The sequence below is a fragment of the Nyctibius grandis genome, chromosome 3, assembly GCF_013368605.1.
Source record: "Nyctibius grandis isolate bNycGra1 chromosome 3, bNycGra1.pri, whole genome shotgun sequence".
Lineage (NCBI taxonomy): Eukaryota > Metazoa > Chordata > Aves > Nyctibiiformes > Nyctibiidae > Nyctibius > Nyctibius grandis.
In genome coordinates this window covers 110690913-110709119 of record NC_090660.1, presented here as the reverse complement: position 1 = coordinate 110709119, position 18207 = coordinate 110690913, and the positions used below count along the sequence as shown (strand labels likewise).

The following is an 18207-nucleotide window of genomic DNA, read 5'->3' as shown; positions in this document are numbered from 1 at the left end:
GACACAGCTGTTCTACTCAGTGTTTGCAACTACAATAATACCTCTTTGTTGGTGCCTTGTTTTTTCCCTTCTTTAGCCTCTGACAGTGACAGCACCATCCTTAACCATTGCAGAGAATATGGCTGACTTGATAGACGGATATTGCCGACTGGTGAATGGAGCTACACAATCTTTTATTATCAGGCCACAGAAAGGTAAGGAGATGTTTCATTCTGGTAGTTGCTATACTCATATCTGCTGATAGATTGTTTTGCATTTGAGTAGAAGACACAAGGTAGCAGCAAAACCCTCACTTGGAGGCTCTTGTCTTTCAGGGAGGAACCATGAGGTACTTTTGGTATGAGAAACACTGATAGTAAATGTCGCTCCATCAAAAATTACTTAATGGCTGATAATTCAGACTGGTTTTCAGTAATCACTGCTTTACACTATTCTAAACTTAACTAGCAGAAGTAAATTCTAATTAAAGGCACTCTGAACAAGGACGTGTTATCTTGAAATGTGATTCCCTAATATACAAGTGGAAATGCAGAGAGGTTGGTAAGAATGCATTTGGGTAAGGTTCTGACTAGCGATAACTTTTTAAAACTCCTGCCTTTCTTCTAGATACTCAAAACGTCTCTGTTTAATAAATGAAAACTTATGAGCCTTTCACATAGAACTAAAGCAGAGACACATTTTGTAGCATTGATCAGGTGTGTTTGTAGCAACCCACAAGCTGGAAGCAGTGAGACCAGGGTGCAGGTAGACCTAGCTTTAAAGAGAGAATTTTAATTAAATACATTAGAATTTCTAATTTCAGCCGACTTTAATTATTGGAAAACATCCAAGCAAAGCTGCTTAAGAATGGAAATTTCTGTCCTCCTGTACTAAGCTTTACTTCTGGAAATTAATCCAACAGTTTTGATTTCTAAAACAATGAGTAGACTGTTTCCTTCTTCCCCATTTGTAATACAAGAAAGTACACGAACCATCCCAGAAGCTCTCCAGTCTGAAGCTGAGTCCCTTTTTAGCCAGGTTTTTGCTTTTTTGTGCCACTGGTTTTCCCTGGTCTGTAGTTGTTCAGACGGAGTAATGTTATTGACATAGCTCAGGTCTTTCCCAGTCCGTGTGTAGAATCCTGCCTGTGCATGTCAGGGGGAAAAAAAAAAACACTGAAACTTGATCATTCAGTAATGCAGAAATGTAATTGTAGGGTGTTAGATGTTTTGACAGCACTTGGTAATTGTTCACATTATTCTTAAATTGACGTGTTTATTTGTTATTTCTGACCCTTAGCGTGTGTGACTAACCCTCAGTTCCAACACTGGCAGCTTTGTTAACATTTGTGGTAGTCGTGCAACCTTATCTCCATACAAAGGAAAATCTTCCCTCTCAACACAGACTCAGCTCTTCTGGCCAATTTAGTGTGCAACTCCGTGATGATGAACCATTGGTACTGAAATTCAACACCAAAAGGATGAGTGAACATCAGTGATAAGGCTAGATTATTGTTCTAAAAATAAAATAGGCATCACAGACCAAGATTTTCCTTTCACTAGTCTAGTCTATACCTGTGAGCGATTGTCTTTTGTGCCTCTCCTTTTCTGAAAAATCATAGTTTGGCGTTTGTTACAATCCTTATTATTCACTCCTAAGCCTTTCCTTCTAACACCCAGTGGATTGGCTGTTTTTCAGCCTGAACTATAGTAGCCAAAGTTGAACTTTTAAAACTTTTTCATATCTTAACACCTTACCTCTCCCCACCTTAGTCATACTAAGTTAATGGCTAGCTCTGACTCTGTCCTCTGCTTTTTCTTTAGAGGCACACATGTAGAGTGTGTCCAGTTCTTGCCACCTCTGCACTGGTGGTATTTCAGAAATTGGATCCGTTCAGTCTACGTTGCCAGTGCTATTATCGGTTTGTTCCTCTGTTACTTTTCTTACCTATACATAAATGCTCCTCACTCCACAAAATGCCACCGCCCGATGATTTCCAGTTCTGTCATTCACAACAGCAACCGCAGGCAGTCAGGGCCTTCACCAAGTCCTAGCTCTGTTCATCCAGCGTGTGAGCTCCCAGTGCTGTGCACTGTGGCATCGGTGGCGCTCCGGTCACGTGTGTTTCCATTTTTCAGCCAACCCCTGCTCTGCTGTCCTCTGTGCTGCTCTTGCCCAAGCAAGGGAGCAGCTCCCAGTCAAAATCTCTACAGGATTTACCATGTCCTCTTCAATACTTACTAGTTTTGTCATGCATACAAACAACTGCCACCTAAGATTAGCAGGGCATGTGGATTCTGACTTACTGCTGCTCTAGGTAGCAATAAAAATTGACCTGCTCTGTTTGCACTTTTTCTTTCTAATTCTTGTCTTCCTCTGACGTGACTTCCTTATCATTCAACTGTTACATCTTCTAGACTCACTAAGCTCTGTTAAGGGCAAGATCCCCGATTTTTCTACGTGTCTACAGTACTAGGCACTGCTACGCCTTGCCCTGTGGTTTGCTGGTAGGCGTGAATGCAAAATAAATCAATGCGTTTAAGGGAGTGTGTGTATTTGTGTGATGCTCTTATTGGGGTATTTTAACACAGAGCAAATGAGCAGTGATTGAGTTAAAGGCACATTACATAGCACTTGGGAAGACTCCTCTTTATGCAAACATTAAGAGACTCCCTCCAGTTAGAATAAATTGTGGGATTCTTTTGTCTGAGGTTTCTTTTTTTTTTTGAAGCTCATAGCAATACTCAACATATTAATTAATTAAACATTTCGTAGAAGAGCTGTCCCCACTGTGATCTGCATTCCCAGATCCCTCCCACAGTGAGCTTTGATTATACAAGGCACATCAGAAACAAATCATGTAACAGCTCTCGAACCAACAGATGTGTTTTCTCCGCACTTTGAGCTTTCCCATCCCCTCTTTGTTGTAAATTTACATGTTTATTGCAAGTCTCCTCATAAATTATCCTTGATTACTAAAAGAACCTGTGTTTTTGTGGTATTATCTGTCTCGCTATCCATTAATAATGCAGTTTCTCTTAATTTGGTGAAAGCACTTGGTAATGTTTAAGACCTGGACAGTGTTTGGCATATTTCCATTCAGTTTGTTTTATTTTTTTGTAAATATTTTGGTATATAGGTCCCTTTAGACCCGTATGGAAACTTTAAACTTAATATGGGTTTTTCCATTATCACAGCTAACTCTTGCAGGCAAAGAGCACAAATGAAGCCACTGATAGAAACTTAAACTGATATTAAGTAGCTATTTATTGATTGGACTGTGCACTAAGTAGCTTTCGTGTGATCTAAGTCTAGTGGATGAATTTTGTATCTATTAATCACTTTAAACAAGCTTTATAGGTAATGCAGAGTTGTCAAAACTCTTAAAAAAGGCTAAAAAGATGCTGGAAAAAAACACCTTGAGCAACTGAAATAATTACCTGATTGTCATTCCTTTATACCAGAAGTCAGCTTTACATTGAAACATTCCCTCTGAATCTAAAAGGATTATAGCTAAATGAAAACTCAGAATTTTGAGTTTCAAAATACCAAAATTAAATAATCCGTGAAATTCTCCAAATAAGTGTTTTCTGTTTTCACACAAATTAACTGTGAGCACTGTTTTCATTTTAGTGAAATGGCAACGTGTTTTCTAATTCTTACAGTACTGTTAGCACTTTGACTAATTTCACCCCTCACTGATGTTGCTTTCATAATAATTTCAATCAGGTGAGGACAGTCCAACATCAAAACCTAAAGTGACAAAAGCGAAAACAAAAGAGCAGTATATACACAATAAAACTCCTTTCCTTGTCCCATCACCATTTTACAACCAATTCTCAACACCGGCATCCAAGCTCCCCACAATTATTGTGCTCCCTGGTATTCTCCGGTCTGACTTTTGGCCTCTACCTCTTTCAATTACTGTTGCTGTGTTTAACTCCTGAAGCCCCACGCTGAGCACCAAAAAGGTGGGTTAGCCCTGGCCAGCAGCCAGCGTCAGCTCCTTCGTCACTCCTACTTCTCAGCAGGTCAGGGTGATAAAATAGGATGAGAAAGCTCATGGGTTGAGATAAAGGCAGCAAGATCACTTATTAATGACCGTCAAGGGCAAAACAGACAGGACTTGGGGAAAAAGGCAAACAGTATCCTGGGCTGCATCAAAAGCAGTATGGCCAGCAGGTCGAGGGAGGGGATTCTGCCCCTCTACTCTGCTCTGCATTACTGTGTTCAGCTCTGGGGCCCCCAACATAAGAAGGACATGGAGCTGTTGGGGCGAGTCCAGAAGAGGGCCACAAAGATGATGAGAGGGCTGGAGCACCTCTGCTATGGAGACAGGCTGAGAGAGCTGGGGCTGTTCAGCCTGGAGAAGAGAAGGCTCTGGGGAGACCTTCTAGCAGCCTTCCAGTACCTGAAGGGGGCCTACAGGAAAGCGGGAGAGGGACTTTTTACAAGGCCATGGAGTGATAGGATGAGGGGGAACAGTTTTAAACTGCAAGAGGAAGATTTATATTAGCTATTAGGAAGAAATTCTTTGCTGTGAGGGTGGTGAGACACTGGCCCAGGTTGCCCAGAGAAGCTGTGGCTGCCCCCTCCCTGGCAGTGTTCAAGGCCAGGTTGGATGGGGCTTGGAGCAACCTGGTCTAGTGGAAGGTGTCCCTGCCTGTGGCAGGGCGGTTGGAACTAGATGATCTTTAAGGTCCCTTTCAACCCAAACCATTCTGTGATTCTATGATATGAAAATTTATTGCCAATTCAAATATTTTGGGTTGTGAGAAAAAAAGACAAAACTAGAGGAACAACTTCCCACCACACCTTTCCCAGTCCCCCCTTCAGCCCTTCACTCCCAACCCCTCTCCCCCGAGGGGTGCAGGGGTGGGGATGGGGGCTGCGGTCAGACCCTCCCAGCCCCTCCTGGCCGCGTCTCCCTGCTCCAGCGCGGGCCCTTCCCCAGCTGCAGCCCTTCAGGGACACCCTGCTCCCGCCTGGGCTCTCCACGGCCGCAGCTCCTGCAGGAAATACCCCCCTGCTGCGGCGTGGGGCCCTCCCCGGGCTGCAGCGGGGGACTCTGCTCCAGCGGGGTCTCTCCAGGGCTGCAGGGGATCCCTGCTCCGGGCCTGCAGCACCTCCTGCCCTCCTCCTCCTCCGCCCTCGGGCTCCCTCTGCTGCTGCTCCCTCCTTGGCTTCCTCGTGCTCTGCCTGTGCCACCTCGGGCCCTTTGGGAAACCTGTTTTCCCCCGGGCGCCCCCAGCTTGGCTGAGGGGCTCAGCTGTGTCCTGCGGTGGGGCCGCTGGAGCCGGCTGGGACCCCACAGAGCCCCGGCCTCTCCCCACAGAGGCGCCCTGCAGCCCCCGCTGCCAACACCTGGGCACAGACACCCCAATACAATCGTACATGTCTCATTTTTTTAATTGACTATAGAAATGGGCAAAATATTGTGGGTTTCAACTTGTGAAAAACAACATATGCTTTTATTGGGATGCTGTTAGTAACGAATTTTGACATCAGACCTACAAGGGTACTAATGAATGTTTTGTATTTTATTTGGGATATAAGCTGTAAACGAATGAGCACCAATTTGGGAAATGCTGCCTGAAGTGAGCAGTTTGTATCCAGAGGGCATGTAGGCGTCTGTAAGATCAGCTTCGATACGCCATTTCAACAGTAGTTCCATGTGGATGGATTTTTCTTGCATTTTCTCCAGTGAAAGGGGAGGCATCTCTAATGCTGCTTAATAGTAGGTTTTTATTTCTGGCTGGTTTTTTTTTTTTTATTTTACATAAGCTTACTTTTCCAGTTTCCTCTGTCCATATCTAGCCCTACACTTAACATATCTCCAGCAGCCCAAGGGGAGATGAAGTCCATGTAGTCAGTCAATGCGTACGTCAGATTGTGGCTTAAGAGCGATGCCATGTTCTCCTTCCTTCTCCCCAGGGCTGAGCATGCGTTGTCCACCTCTTCCACCCCCATCCACCCACAGGACAAGGGCCCAGTTCTGTTCAGTGCATGACAGTACATTGCTCTGCTGCTAATGAGCACAAAATCAGTCATGCCTCATGGAATTTGGCGAAGGACAGTGAAAATCATAGAATCATAGAATGGTTTCGGTTGGAAGGGACCTTAACGATCTTCTAGTTCCAACCCCCCTGCCATGGGCAGGGACACCTTCCACTAGACCAGGGTGCTCAAAGCATCATCCAGCCTGGCCTTGAACACTGCCAGGGAGGGGGGCAGCCACAGCTTCTCTGGGCAACCTCTTCCAGTGTCTCACCACCCTCGCAGGAAAGAATTTCTTCCTAATATCTAATCTAAATCTCCCCTCTTTCAGTTTAAAACCATTACCCCTCATTCTGTCACTACATGCCCTTGTAAAAAGTCCCTCTCCGCTTTCCTGTAGGCCCCCTTCAGGTACTGGAAGACTGCTAGAAGGTCTCCCCAGAGCCTTCTCTTCTCCAGGCTGAACAGCCCCAACTCTCTCAGCCTCTCTTCACAGGAGAGGTGCTCCAGCCCTCTGGTCATCTTCGTGGCCCTCCTCTGGACTTGCTCCAACAGCTCCATGTCCTTCTTCTGTTGGGGGCCCCAGAGCTGGATGCAGCACTGCAGGTGGGGTCTCATGAGAGCAGAGTAGAGGGGCAGAATGCCCTCTCTCGACCTGCTGGCCATGCTGCTTTTGATGCAGCCCAGGATACGGTTGGCCTTCTGGGCTGCAAGCGCACATTGCTGGCTCATGTTGAGCTTCTCATCAATCATCACCCCCAAGTCCTCCTCCTCAGGGTTGCTCTCAATTCATTCTCCGCCCAGCCTGTATTTGTGCTTGGGATTGCCCTGACCCACATGGGCAAGATGGTCAAAATGAAGATGATCAGAAATAACGGGGTTTTAGTTACATTGGTCCCATGCATGCTGCTGTTTTTTCCAACCAATCTGGAAACAAACATTCACTTAACATGGGTTAGAGCCTCTGCTTTTCTCTGTCCCCATCATTTCCTCTCACTGTTTTCCAGCCATCTTCAGTTCCTTGCACCTTTGTCACACTTGTTAACTATATCACAACACTACTCCTCAACGAACTACATAATAGCATTTCTATTCGCATTCTCCGTATCTCACAAAATTTGTAGAATGGGTTTACTATTAAGATGGAATCAGGATTTTGTTGTGAAACAGGTGTTTTATTACGATCCTTGCTTTATATTTTGCACCGATGGGAAGCTGTTCAGTTGAGTGAAGCAGGGACTTGCAGGAACAGAAAGGGAATCTCATGGTTAAGGACATGTAATACTGCACTGGAAAGTTGGATTCTATCTTTATCGCTCTTAGGTCCTTTTTGGTAGGTAGGAATTGACTTCAGCATACACTAGCAGTTGCCACGTGTGCTATTTCTCACTTTCTGCTGGGCTCTACATTTGCAGGGGAGAGGAGCAATCTGATCTGCAGCTGAGGTCACTACTTTGAACGTATGAAGCATTGTGGCCCTGCAAGTGTTATGAAATCCTTCACCAATGCTTCTGAAGTCCCCAGATATGATACTGATGTGCTCCACACACACAAAAAAAACCCTAGAGGAAATGAAAGTTCCATCTTTAGAATACAGTTTGAATGGTATGCAGTTAATATGCGATGGAGCTACATATTAAAGAGCAAGGAAAATTATTTTGCCTAGCTGCTTATTGATTGTGCATCCGTTATCTTGATTTAAAAATACGTACTGAAGTTAACTTTGTGATTTAATAAAGTTCTTTTAATACACAGTTCTGTATGTTTGTATCACTTCCTAAACCTTTAAAAAGAACAGACTGCAGCTGTGTTTCACCAGTAACACGTGTGGTTCATCAGCAACATCTAAACTGTTAAATCCATTGCCAAATGTAGGAAGAGTGTTGGAATAACTAGCAGTAGCAGCAGAACTTGATGTAAAGGAGAACACAGGATGCTTTCACAGATAATGACTGACAGCTGATGTAGATATCAGGTGGAATATAAGGTTCTTTTGAGTGTTCTTCACAACCCTAGGGAGGCTTGCACAGTAGCGAGAAGGTCTTTTCTGCCCGTTTCTCCAAACTTGATGTCTTTTGCCCAGTTCCATCCAGTGTGAGTCCTCTAGTGCCCATTACAATCTCTCTTTTGGGTACCTACTCCTCAGTCTTTTTAGTGCCAGGCTCCTACTTTCGTGCCTTTGATCTCATACTTGTCAATCCACACTACCTCTCTTCCTTTTGTTTCCTTCCCCAAAAGGTGTAATTTACCCTAATCCATAACCAGTTTACCCTAATATCACGATACCTTTATCTCCCAACTCATGTTTCTTATATAACTTTGCTGTCCTTCCTGCACCCTCCAGTTTCAGGTGCTTGCTCTAGTCACTTTGCTGAGCTGCTCTAGGTTCTCTTCCAAATCACAGCTTCTTGTTTCTGCATCTTCCTTTTCAACACCCCCCATCAGAGAGATCAGAACAGACCTAGGTTGGTGAGCCAAATGATGTTGTTCTACCTTTAGACAGCAAAAAGATTGTACCAAAATACTGTAGTTTGCCATGTTGAGCATGACTTCTGGGTATCGGGCATTTCTGTACTCAATCCCATGATACACAAAGGTGAGACTGTAATTTACTTCTATAATGTCTGGAAATTTCAGAAATTTTAACTTAGGCTAAGAACAAATTAGAATTTACCTGATTTTTGTGTAATCAGTGTGTATCACCATTTTCTAAAAGTGTGGCTCTACCATTTTCTCTCAGGTCACTTTATCAGTGCTACAGCAATTTAGAGAGTGATACTTGTTTTAATTGCCCACTTTCTTTTCTTCACTTCTTACTTCGATCTACTGTAAATCATTAGTGTTTTACTAAAGGATTAGTAACTTCCCCATCATCCTTCCCCACATGGATGCCAAGTGTCTCATCAAATCCAATACGAAAAAAAAAAAGCTTGATTACATACATCCAAGCTTTTATACACGATATTATCATCAGAGAACGACTGGCAAGAATTTGAAAATAGTTTACGAAAAGTTAGCTTCATCTCTGGCTACTACGCATTACTATTGTATAATCTCAACTAAATGTGAAATCAATATGATAAGTTATGTGCTTTAATGATTTATTTCAGTTGTATTACTTGAAAGTCCAAGTTGGCTTCAATGGTTTTACTTATATGTTAGCGCTTAGCACATCTTGGAGATAAAAGAAAAGCATTTCTTACTAGAGAGATGAGATACTGTCATACCTTCTGCGGGTGATTTATCAGAGTTATTTGCTCAGTATAAAAAAGAAGTTTTATATTCTGTATACGTTGTTCACTCAGATAAGAGTTTGCCAAAAGGTGTGTATCACTGGTTAGAAGGAGTTGTGTTGATACGCTGCTCTTAATATATGTATAGAACAGTCTTCTGAACGAACAGTTTCCCTGAGAGATTGTGATGATATTGTTTCAGGCATGTATATATTGCATGTTGAGGAGGGGTTATTTGGAAACGTGAATAAAATTTTAATCTTCTTTTCTTCTTGTTTACACAGAAGGTGAAAGAGCTTTACCATCAATACCAAAGTAAGTGTTATGCTTTCTTTTCTTATATATTAAAAAAATGTTTTGAGAAATAGTTTTGCTTAAGTGACGCTTTAGGACTTTTTATACATGCTCAATTTTTATTGTTGCTTTTGGATTCTAGGACAAATAGCAGGCAGTCATAGGGGACCGTGGGGCATAAATGACTGACAGCAGCATTAAACTATAAAGATACCAGAAATAAAATCTGAGGAAAAAAGTGCATAATGCATTGATCATATTTGACAGTAACAAAAGAAGAATGTTTTGAAAAGACTTGACTGGGATTCAGGCTATTTATTTTGAGTCCATGAGTAAATTTAATTATAGGAGTGATGCTAAACAGTTTTTGAATTGTGATTGCGATCTGTGAGTCAGTCTGTGCTCTTGTTTTTTCGCATTTGTCCCCTCTTCTGCTTATGTGAAATACAGAAAAAATATTTTTTCTCCTATCATAAATCTGTCATGTCGCGATTTGTTAAACTTTCCGTAATGGGGCCAGTCTAAGTTGGGATCTCTAGGTTCAATGTAATAAAGAATATCTTTTACATAGCAAATACTTTCAAATCTATTTTTTTAAATATAACAATGTAGAAAAATTCTTCTCCAATAGTAATTATGGATTTGTCGAAAATGCTAATCTATGTCAGGCAAATAGAGTTGCATTTTTTTCTCTGGCTGGTTTTATGGTGATACTGTATCCAAGGTATGCTGAGACGTGCTATGTGCATCTAATAATTCTTACATAACGTATGCTAAGCTACCTCTCTGCATTTTTCTCCTTCCAAGCTTTAAGGTAAATAAGAAAACATTTCTGATTTATCTCTGTTTGAACTAAGAATGCTTCTTATGTTGTTAGAGTTGGTAGTCCATAACACAGTGATAGGGAAGCCTGTTAATCCTTCCTGCTGATTCTCTGCTCTCCTGGTGTCAGTGGCTAGGTCTCCATCCTATCTGGCAAGTTGTGACGGTTGTCTCCCCTTTCCACGTGCAGTTTCTTCTTGTGGCCTCCTAAACTTCAGTCCTTTAACCGAGCCACTTCTTTTTTTTCTTGTTTGTAATCTGACCGCTTTCTCTATAGCCACATCCGGACCCAGTTTAAAGTCATACATCATCAGAGTGTTCTCCTTGAACCTTATCAGGCAGTATCACCAGTATCCAGTAGCAGGAGATAATTGTTGAAAGACCAAATGAAATTTAGCACTTTATATGTCTTCTCTCTTCCTTTTTCCTTTGGGACACAGGGACTGTGCCTGTGCTGACCCAGCCACCTCATTCTGTTTCTTCCTTGATTCCTGCAAGAAGTCCAGAATTATTATTACTACATTTTAAACTATTGGGTGGATTATGGAACACAATTTGTTCCTGAATCTGCAAGAAACCAGCCACTTAGGTACTAGTGGTTGCTCCTCCTTCGCAGGTCCTGCTGCAGTCCTTGCTAGCCAGGTAGCTTTCCTCTTCTGCAGAAGGAGAGGAGTTAAAATGCAGGAGGAAAAGGAAATGAAAGTGAGGCTGGAAGCAGTAAAACTGGTGAACTTAGTGTGCACTCATATGGAAGAGGAAAATTTGTTTTTACTTAAATAGATAGAACTGAGAAACACACAATAACTTTCTAATTACATCAAGTTTATCCTTTTTTTAATTTTAGGGATTTCTGGGATAAAATAAGTTTGAAGGAAAAGCTTCTTCCCATTTTTGAGACAGTTTACCAAAAGGAATTTGTGTGCTTAAGTCTGTTTGAACAAGGGCACCATGTATGCTCTTAGTCTGGCAGCAGAGGAATGGGCTTTTTTCAAATACATAAAACTACCAGGCAACAGCATCTTCCATCTGGAAAGATTTGCCTTTGCCAGATGAAATTCCAGATTTCTGAAAGCATGAAGTGCAGTACTCTCTTGCTATTAAAATCATGTTTATGTATGTACATGAAAAAAATTTAGAAGAATTCATTGGAATTTCTAATAGTAATGAAAATTTATACCTAATTACATTTAAATGTAATTGTTTTTCTTAATTTACTTGACAGGTTAATTAATTTAAAATTCTGGTACAGGATAGGTCATCTGACGAACAAAAACTCAATTCATACTTTTATTTCCCATAGATAATAGAGGAAGTAGAAGCACCATCAGATCACACACATTGACGATGTTTAGACATGTAGGGCTTGATCTGAAAAGTTTGTAAAACTTAGATTTTGTTTTTCCCTTTAAATTTGCTCTGTCGTTGCGAATCAATCTGCTAATTAATGTTATAACGCATTCTCTCCGCTCTCACTCCCCCAGCTGGGTTTGAAATGGTAGCTTCCTCTCTGACTTTTCTCCCCCCTCAAAATCTGTCGCTGTGGGGAATGGATTGGCCCTGCTAATTACAGTAGGTGCCCTGGTAGGATGAATGCCCAGTGTGTGTGACCGTGAAGAATGTACAGCATTCAGCGCTTCCAACCTCTGTTTTACAGGCTGGCCAACAATGAGAAGCAAGGCGTAAGGTCACACACAGTCTCTGTGTCAGGTAAGTCTCATAAGAAAAAAATGCAAGCATATTTATAAAGCTAGCAGATATTTGGGTGAATTTTTCACTTGTGGTTAGCTCACTTCTTGCTGCGTGGCTGTTAACTTTCCCAAGACTGTAGCTGTGCTGCCTCTGTAGTGCAGTTACTAAAGAGAAACTTTCTACAGCTCTCCTGCGTAGCGGCGCTTGCGAGAACAGCCATATCCACGCAGTAACATAGGGCCAGAGTACTTCAAAGCAAGGCTGCTTGTCAATATTTTCATTTAGCTTTGTAGTGAAGTAGAATGTTGTGGGCTAGAACTTCAATTACCTGAGTATGTGTTAATTAGGAAGGGGCAGCTTTGAAAAGTGAAAATAGGCAATTAAATATTAATCATGGCTTTTCAGAAAGAAGAAACTTAATAGCTGTTTTTCTGTAGCTGCTGTTTAGATCAAAACACTTAATTTTTGCTATTATTAAATCACAAGTTAATTGAAGGGTGAGCATGTGAGGTAATACATGTTTGTATAGCTTATAGGCTTCTAAGATTTCTGTTAGTTACTGTGTATTTTTTTAAGTTTTAATACTTGAGAGAGAATGTTTTACAGAATCTAAAAACATACTTTTGAGGGATTGATTCAGTGTCTTAGTAGGAAATACATTTCTAAAGCCTCATACATAATATTTATTCAGGAGATTTTTCAGTGCAAAAGTGTATTAATATTATTATATGTTCCTATAGATTTCTAGTATTCGGCCACAACCTTCAGGAACCGATATTGTGACCCAGTGAAGTGCCCACCCCTGACTTATAGGGATGCTGCAGCCCCACTTTAACATTTATGTGAGCTCTTAGTGGCACATATTCAAAACAAATGATGTATTTCGTACAAGAAGGAGGAAAGATATGTAGATGTTTGATTAATTTCCTACTTTTCAGATTCCTTTCCCCACCCTTACTTTTTTTTTTTAAAAGATGTTTGAGATTCGCCCCTTGGCATAGGAAGCCCAAGTAGACAGACTTTGTGCAAGAAAATAGGTGAGAGGGTCTGGCATTAAAATGTGTATCAAGCTGCAGAGGTGTAATAGAGCTTCATCAGTTACTGTTACCTCTCAGAGTCAGATGGCAGCTCTTCCTCCTTTGGTACTGATCAAGCAAGCAAGGTAGATAAGGTAGATAAGCATGAAGCATGGTCAGCATGTTCTCTCTTTATTCTTACCTGTCTGGTTGATTTTAGCTGTTAGAAAAAGCTGAAATTTCTTAAGTGATTAGTGCTGTGCTTTTTAATCACTTCACTCACACAATAAAAAGCTAATATTCAGGACAAAACAGACATACTCCCATGCCACCCCAAATTTTCACTCTTTTCAGTTTTTCTAAGAATGCTGATACACTTTTACTATTAAAAGCAGTAATAAATGCTTACTTCATGATCTTGCTGCTGTCACTTTGACTTTGCAAATTGAGTATCCTGTGCTTTATGCATTTTATCTGAAGTAGTGTTGTGTCTCAGAGCACAAACTTGCTGCTTCTCTACTCTTCTGAAGTAGTGTTTTGATATAAATGGTAAATTTAGTTGTAATACCACATAACTGTGGAGTTTAGGGCGTCACATGAAGGTGAATGATGGGCAAAGGAGAACTTTGCCTTAGCACCACAGAGGAAACAGAAGTAGCAGCACTGGAGATGAGCTGGTTGGTCAAGTGAACATCAAGGAAGCTGTAAGGCACGAAGCTGGCTCCTGATGCCATAAGCAAAACAATCAAACCAGCAAATGCCCCTTCCTTTCTTTCCAATACCAAAATCAAAACCAATTAGGTGTTTTTCTTGTATTGTAGTAAGGTTTTGTATCTTTCCACAATGAAATCATTGTGATTGATTCTTGTTTTTTATACTGTGTTTTTATACTGTGTTACAAACCACTGGAAACACTGACATAATAGTAGAATGATTCAAGCCATTGCATTTCTTATTCATTCTCAAGGGTTCATTCTCTAACCTTTTTAATAAGGTTACATAGAACACTAATGTACTTTGTTGTTGTTATTGGTTTGGAGTTTTTGCCCCCAAACTGAAATGTATCGAGTGTGGCATGGATGTCAGTATATTAAATTTAAACCACAGACAGATTGTTGAGATGAAGTTGTGAGATACGGGTTTTTCCTCGGGAGGTGCTTTCTGTAGGAACCTCTGAGTCCCCAAAGGAATCAACTTGTTATAAATGAAGTAATCCATGTAGATGTGAAGAAGTGTCACTCCTGTTGTCACATGTAACCGATCCATCAGTGTGGAACAGCGAAGGCAACAGATGTACATAATGTTCAGTTAACCCAAGAGTTACAGGTCGGCAGAGTCTGACAGCTGACAGCATCCAGTGCAAAGCCAGCTGTGGGTGATGCTGTCTCGGTTTGCGGAATAAGAGCTTTTCTTTGGTGACATTTAAATGACTTATTGCTAAAGGCTTCAAATAAGATGAGCTTTTATAACTTACTGACAGCTGTAATGTCCTTCATGCCTTTGATGGTTTAAATCATAAATTAACTCCGCTGTTTGTTTTCAATGAGATGGCTACCCTTTGTTTAAACCTCTTCCAGTGCTGAAGCTGAGTAGCAAAAATCTGAGACACATATTCAGCAGGAAAATTAAGCAGTCAGACATATTTATAGTATTAATACCCTTAGTTCTAAAGGAAAGTTTCACCATGAGTTCCCCACCACACTTTGGGGAAACCAGCAATACCCGAAAACCAGTGTGGAACATGGTTTGGTGGTCTAAAACTTCAGGTATTTGTCTGAAGTTTTGTAGGTTTAAAAATGAGCCTGTTAATGAAAGACACTCTGTCTTTCTTCTTGAAATATTTATTAACATACCTTGAAATATTTCTAGTCTAGTGAAATGAAAACTTGTTCTTTCCAAGTGTTTCAATATTCCAACGCATACAAAGATAGAAGGTTTTTAAATACTTTTTTTTTTTTTTTTGCTTTAAATAAAGGCCTTTTCAAACTAGTGAAGGGTGAAGTTGGTTTCAGGAATCCAAAGCAGCAGATTGCTGGACCTGGGAGCCCAGAAGTGTTCTCTTATGGCTGTGTGTCACTGAGCCAGGTTTCACCACACACCTCTTACTGCATGCTTCTGTTCCTGTTCCTTCTGGCATTATTTGTCTGCCTTGCTTCCTCAGATTGTATGTTCCTTGCAGTGGGCACTGTCTTTCACTGTGCCCAAGATGCCTGCCAGATTTCCCCCTTTTTTTAAAGCATAGTAATAATTTTATCCCTCAAATTCTACATTTGCTTATGTGTTCAGGATTATAAATAAATATAAAGAAGCAGCCCAATTAAATGATTTGGATTTTAGTTTTCATCAGTATACACCTGATGTTGTGGTTTAAGTTACTGTGATTCACCAGAAGCAATGAGTGGTTTAGCTAATAGATAGTTCCAGCTTTTATCTCCTTCCCTCTCTACTTCTGTCTTTACATTAAAAAAGACTTCTTTGTATGTAGCCAAGAGTGTACACTCAGGAAACAGTAAGGCTAAACTATTTGCTCTGTGCAAATAATGTATCAAACTTGTAAGAAGCAGCATACCAGTTTACTGTGATTTTATTGACTAGTTTTCCTGCTGGTTTGCTTGGAGTCACCTTGTTAAAATGCTCTGCTCCAGTCTACAGGAACTTATTTTGGCCAGCAGTTTGTTTTGAAGTAGCAAACCTTAGCCTTAGTAAGGTGATGCATGTATTACCTGATATATGCATATTTCCAAAAATAATAATTTACCTAGTCAATTATGTATTATAAAAAGTTCTTCATAAAATGAAATCAATAAAGCCTTAGTTGGCTTGCTCCCTTTTTAGATAAATTCTGTCTGACACAGAGTTCTTTGGTTTCTCCTGCCCCACCTCACTTATATAAATATGACTAGGAAGAAAAAATATGCTTTTAATTCCCTTGCCTCCTTTGCACTAGAGAATTCTGTGGACATAATTTTTTTTAATCATGGCTCAAATGTTACTTTACATGCAGTGCTACGGAATATGAAATTTCAGTCCCACTTGTTGCAGGGAGTATTGAACAAGCGAAGTATTGAACAAGTCTTGGCAGCGTTAGGTTCTTGGCAGTGTTAGGTTTATGGTTGGACTCGATGATCTCAAGGGTCTTTGCCAACCTGAATGATTTTGTGATTCTAAGCAGTCACTCTTGGCATTTGCGATTCAGGTACTGCTGAGTAAAATAATGTGTTTGTGAGGCAGGAGCTGTAACTGGAAAGATGACAGTAAGGAAGAAGATGAGCTGTTCTGCAGGAGCCAGCACAAGGCATGTGCCTGAAGGGGGGTTTTAGGGCCTGCCTCAGGGTTGATCTTGGTTCAAAGGTAGGCCTGTGCGAACTGCATGAAGTTCAACAAGGCCAAGTGCAAGGTCCTGCACATGGGTCGGGGCAATCCCAAGCACAAATACAGGCTGGGGGGAGAATGACTTGAGAGCAGCCCTGAGGAGAAGGACTTGGGGGTGATGGTTGACGAGAAGCTCACCATGAGCCGGCAATGTGCGCTTGCAGCCCAGAAAGCCAACCGTATCCTGGGCTGCATCAAAAGCAGCGTGGCCAGCAGGTTGAGGGAGGGGATTCTGCCCCTCTACTCCGCTCTCATGAGACCCCACCTGGAGTACTGCATCCAGCTCTGGGGCCCCCAACAGAAGAAGGACATGGAGCTGTTGGAGTGAGTCCAGAGGAGGGCCACGAAGATGATGAGAGGGCTGGAGCACCTCTCCTGTGAAGACAGGCTGAGAGAGTTGTGACTGTTCAGCCTGGAGAAGAGAAGGCTCCGGGGAGACCTTCTAGCACCTTCCAGTACCTGAAGGGGTCCTACAGGAAAGCAGGAGAGGGACTTTTTACAAGGGCAAGTAGTGACAGGACGAGGGGGAATGGTTTTAAACTGAAAGAGGGCAGATTTAGATGAGATATTAGGAAGAAATTCTTTGCTGTGAGGGTGGTGAGACACTGGCCCAGGTTGCCCAGAGAAGCTGTGGCTGCCCCCTCCCTAGCAGTGTTCAAGGCCAGGTTGGACGAGGCTTTGAGCAAGTGGAAGTGGTCTAGTGGAAGGTGTCCCTGCCCATGGCAGGGGATTGGAACTAGATGATCGTTAAGGTACGAAAGGACCCGAATGTATGTGTGAATGACGAGGGCTGATCACAAGCAAAGCTATGAGCAAAGATGGAAAGACAAATAAGATTTTATTGAATCACTTCTGCTTGCAAAGCACAGTGTGTGCTCTGTTTCTGTGATCCCTGTGCTCAGAATGAAGGTCTGTCCTGTGCTCAACTCTGAAAGGGTTTCTTGTGTCGGACTTGTATTTCCTAGTTCCATTTAAATTCATTGGTAGGGGAAAAAAGATGTTCTTTGCTTGAGGTTGTAAAATTGGTTTTTTTTAATGTTCATTTTATCAAGTCACTCCAAAAAGACAGTGCTGAAAAGTATAAGTAGATTTTTAAGATGAAAAATTGTATCTTGAGTGCTTATGACTGTGTCTGCTAGCTCAGTTATGTCGTACTCTACAGCTCACTTCTTCTGAAAAGAAAGACTAACAGTCTTAGCAGAAATTACATAGTTATACATTCAAATTATTAAGTAATTAAAGGAATATGAAGGCTCTGTACAGCTGTAGCTCTGCTATATGGTCACAGGACTGGGAGGCATTGAAGCCTTAAGGTTTATTGCGGATTAATTTTACAAACCTTGAGCAAGTTGTTAGTCTCCAAGTTCACGAAGGGAGTTACTAGCTACTCATACAGTCCTAATGAGGAGCTCCAGTAGTAACTGCCCTCTAGCCTGGTCATTTCCTTTCTAACGTAGTCTGTTGCATAGCAAGTGATTGGTTCTATTTATAAGCAGTAATTTTAGTGACTACTTCGTATTCACAAGAGGAACTAAATAAAAAAAGAAGTCCAGTGAAGTCTTCAGCGGCATTTCTGAGATTTATGGGCATTTAAGTAGATGCCAGTGATATCCTGGCTGGCAGCTGGTGTAAAATGGTGAAAGCTACTCTCTAAGCTCCTGAAAAAGTGTTGGAATGTCTTTTTTTTTTTTTTTTTAACTTAGAATCAACTCTTTACCTAAATAAACTTTCTTTTGTCGCTAGACTTGAAGGTGTGGTAAGTTTTAAGACAAAGCAGTCTTCCATTTAGTCGGGCAGAACAGTTG

The 18207-nt window shown here is 41.4% G+C and overlaps 1 protein-coding gene across 5 annotated transcripts in view; it reads left to right on the top strand.

Annotated features, from left to right (window-relative positions):
- PTK2 (protein tyrosine kinase 2) overlaps window positions 1-18207 on the top strand; it is a 245096-nt gene that overhangs the window by 156839 nt on the left and 70050 nt on the right. For all 5 annotated transcript variants that reach the window (XM_068396090.1, XM_068396091.1, XM_068396089.1 and 2 more), the window contains 3 exons: window positions 77-194; window positions 9494-9524; window positions 11980-12032. In XM_068396090.1, coding sequence (XP_068252191.1) covers window positions 77-194; window positions 9494-9524; window positions 11980-12032 — 202 coding nt within the window. The remainder of the gene's footprint in view (window positions 1-76; window positions 195-9493; window positions 9525-11979; window positions 12033-18207) is intronic.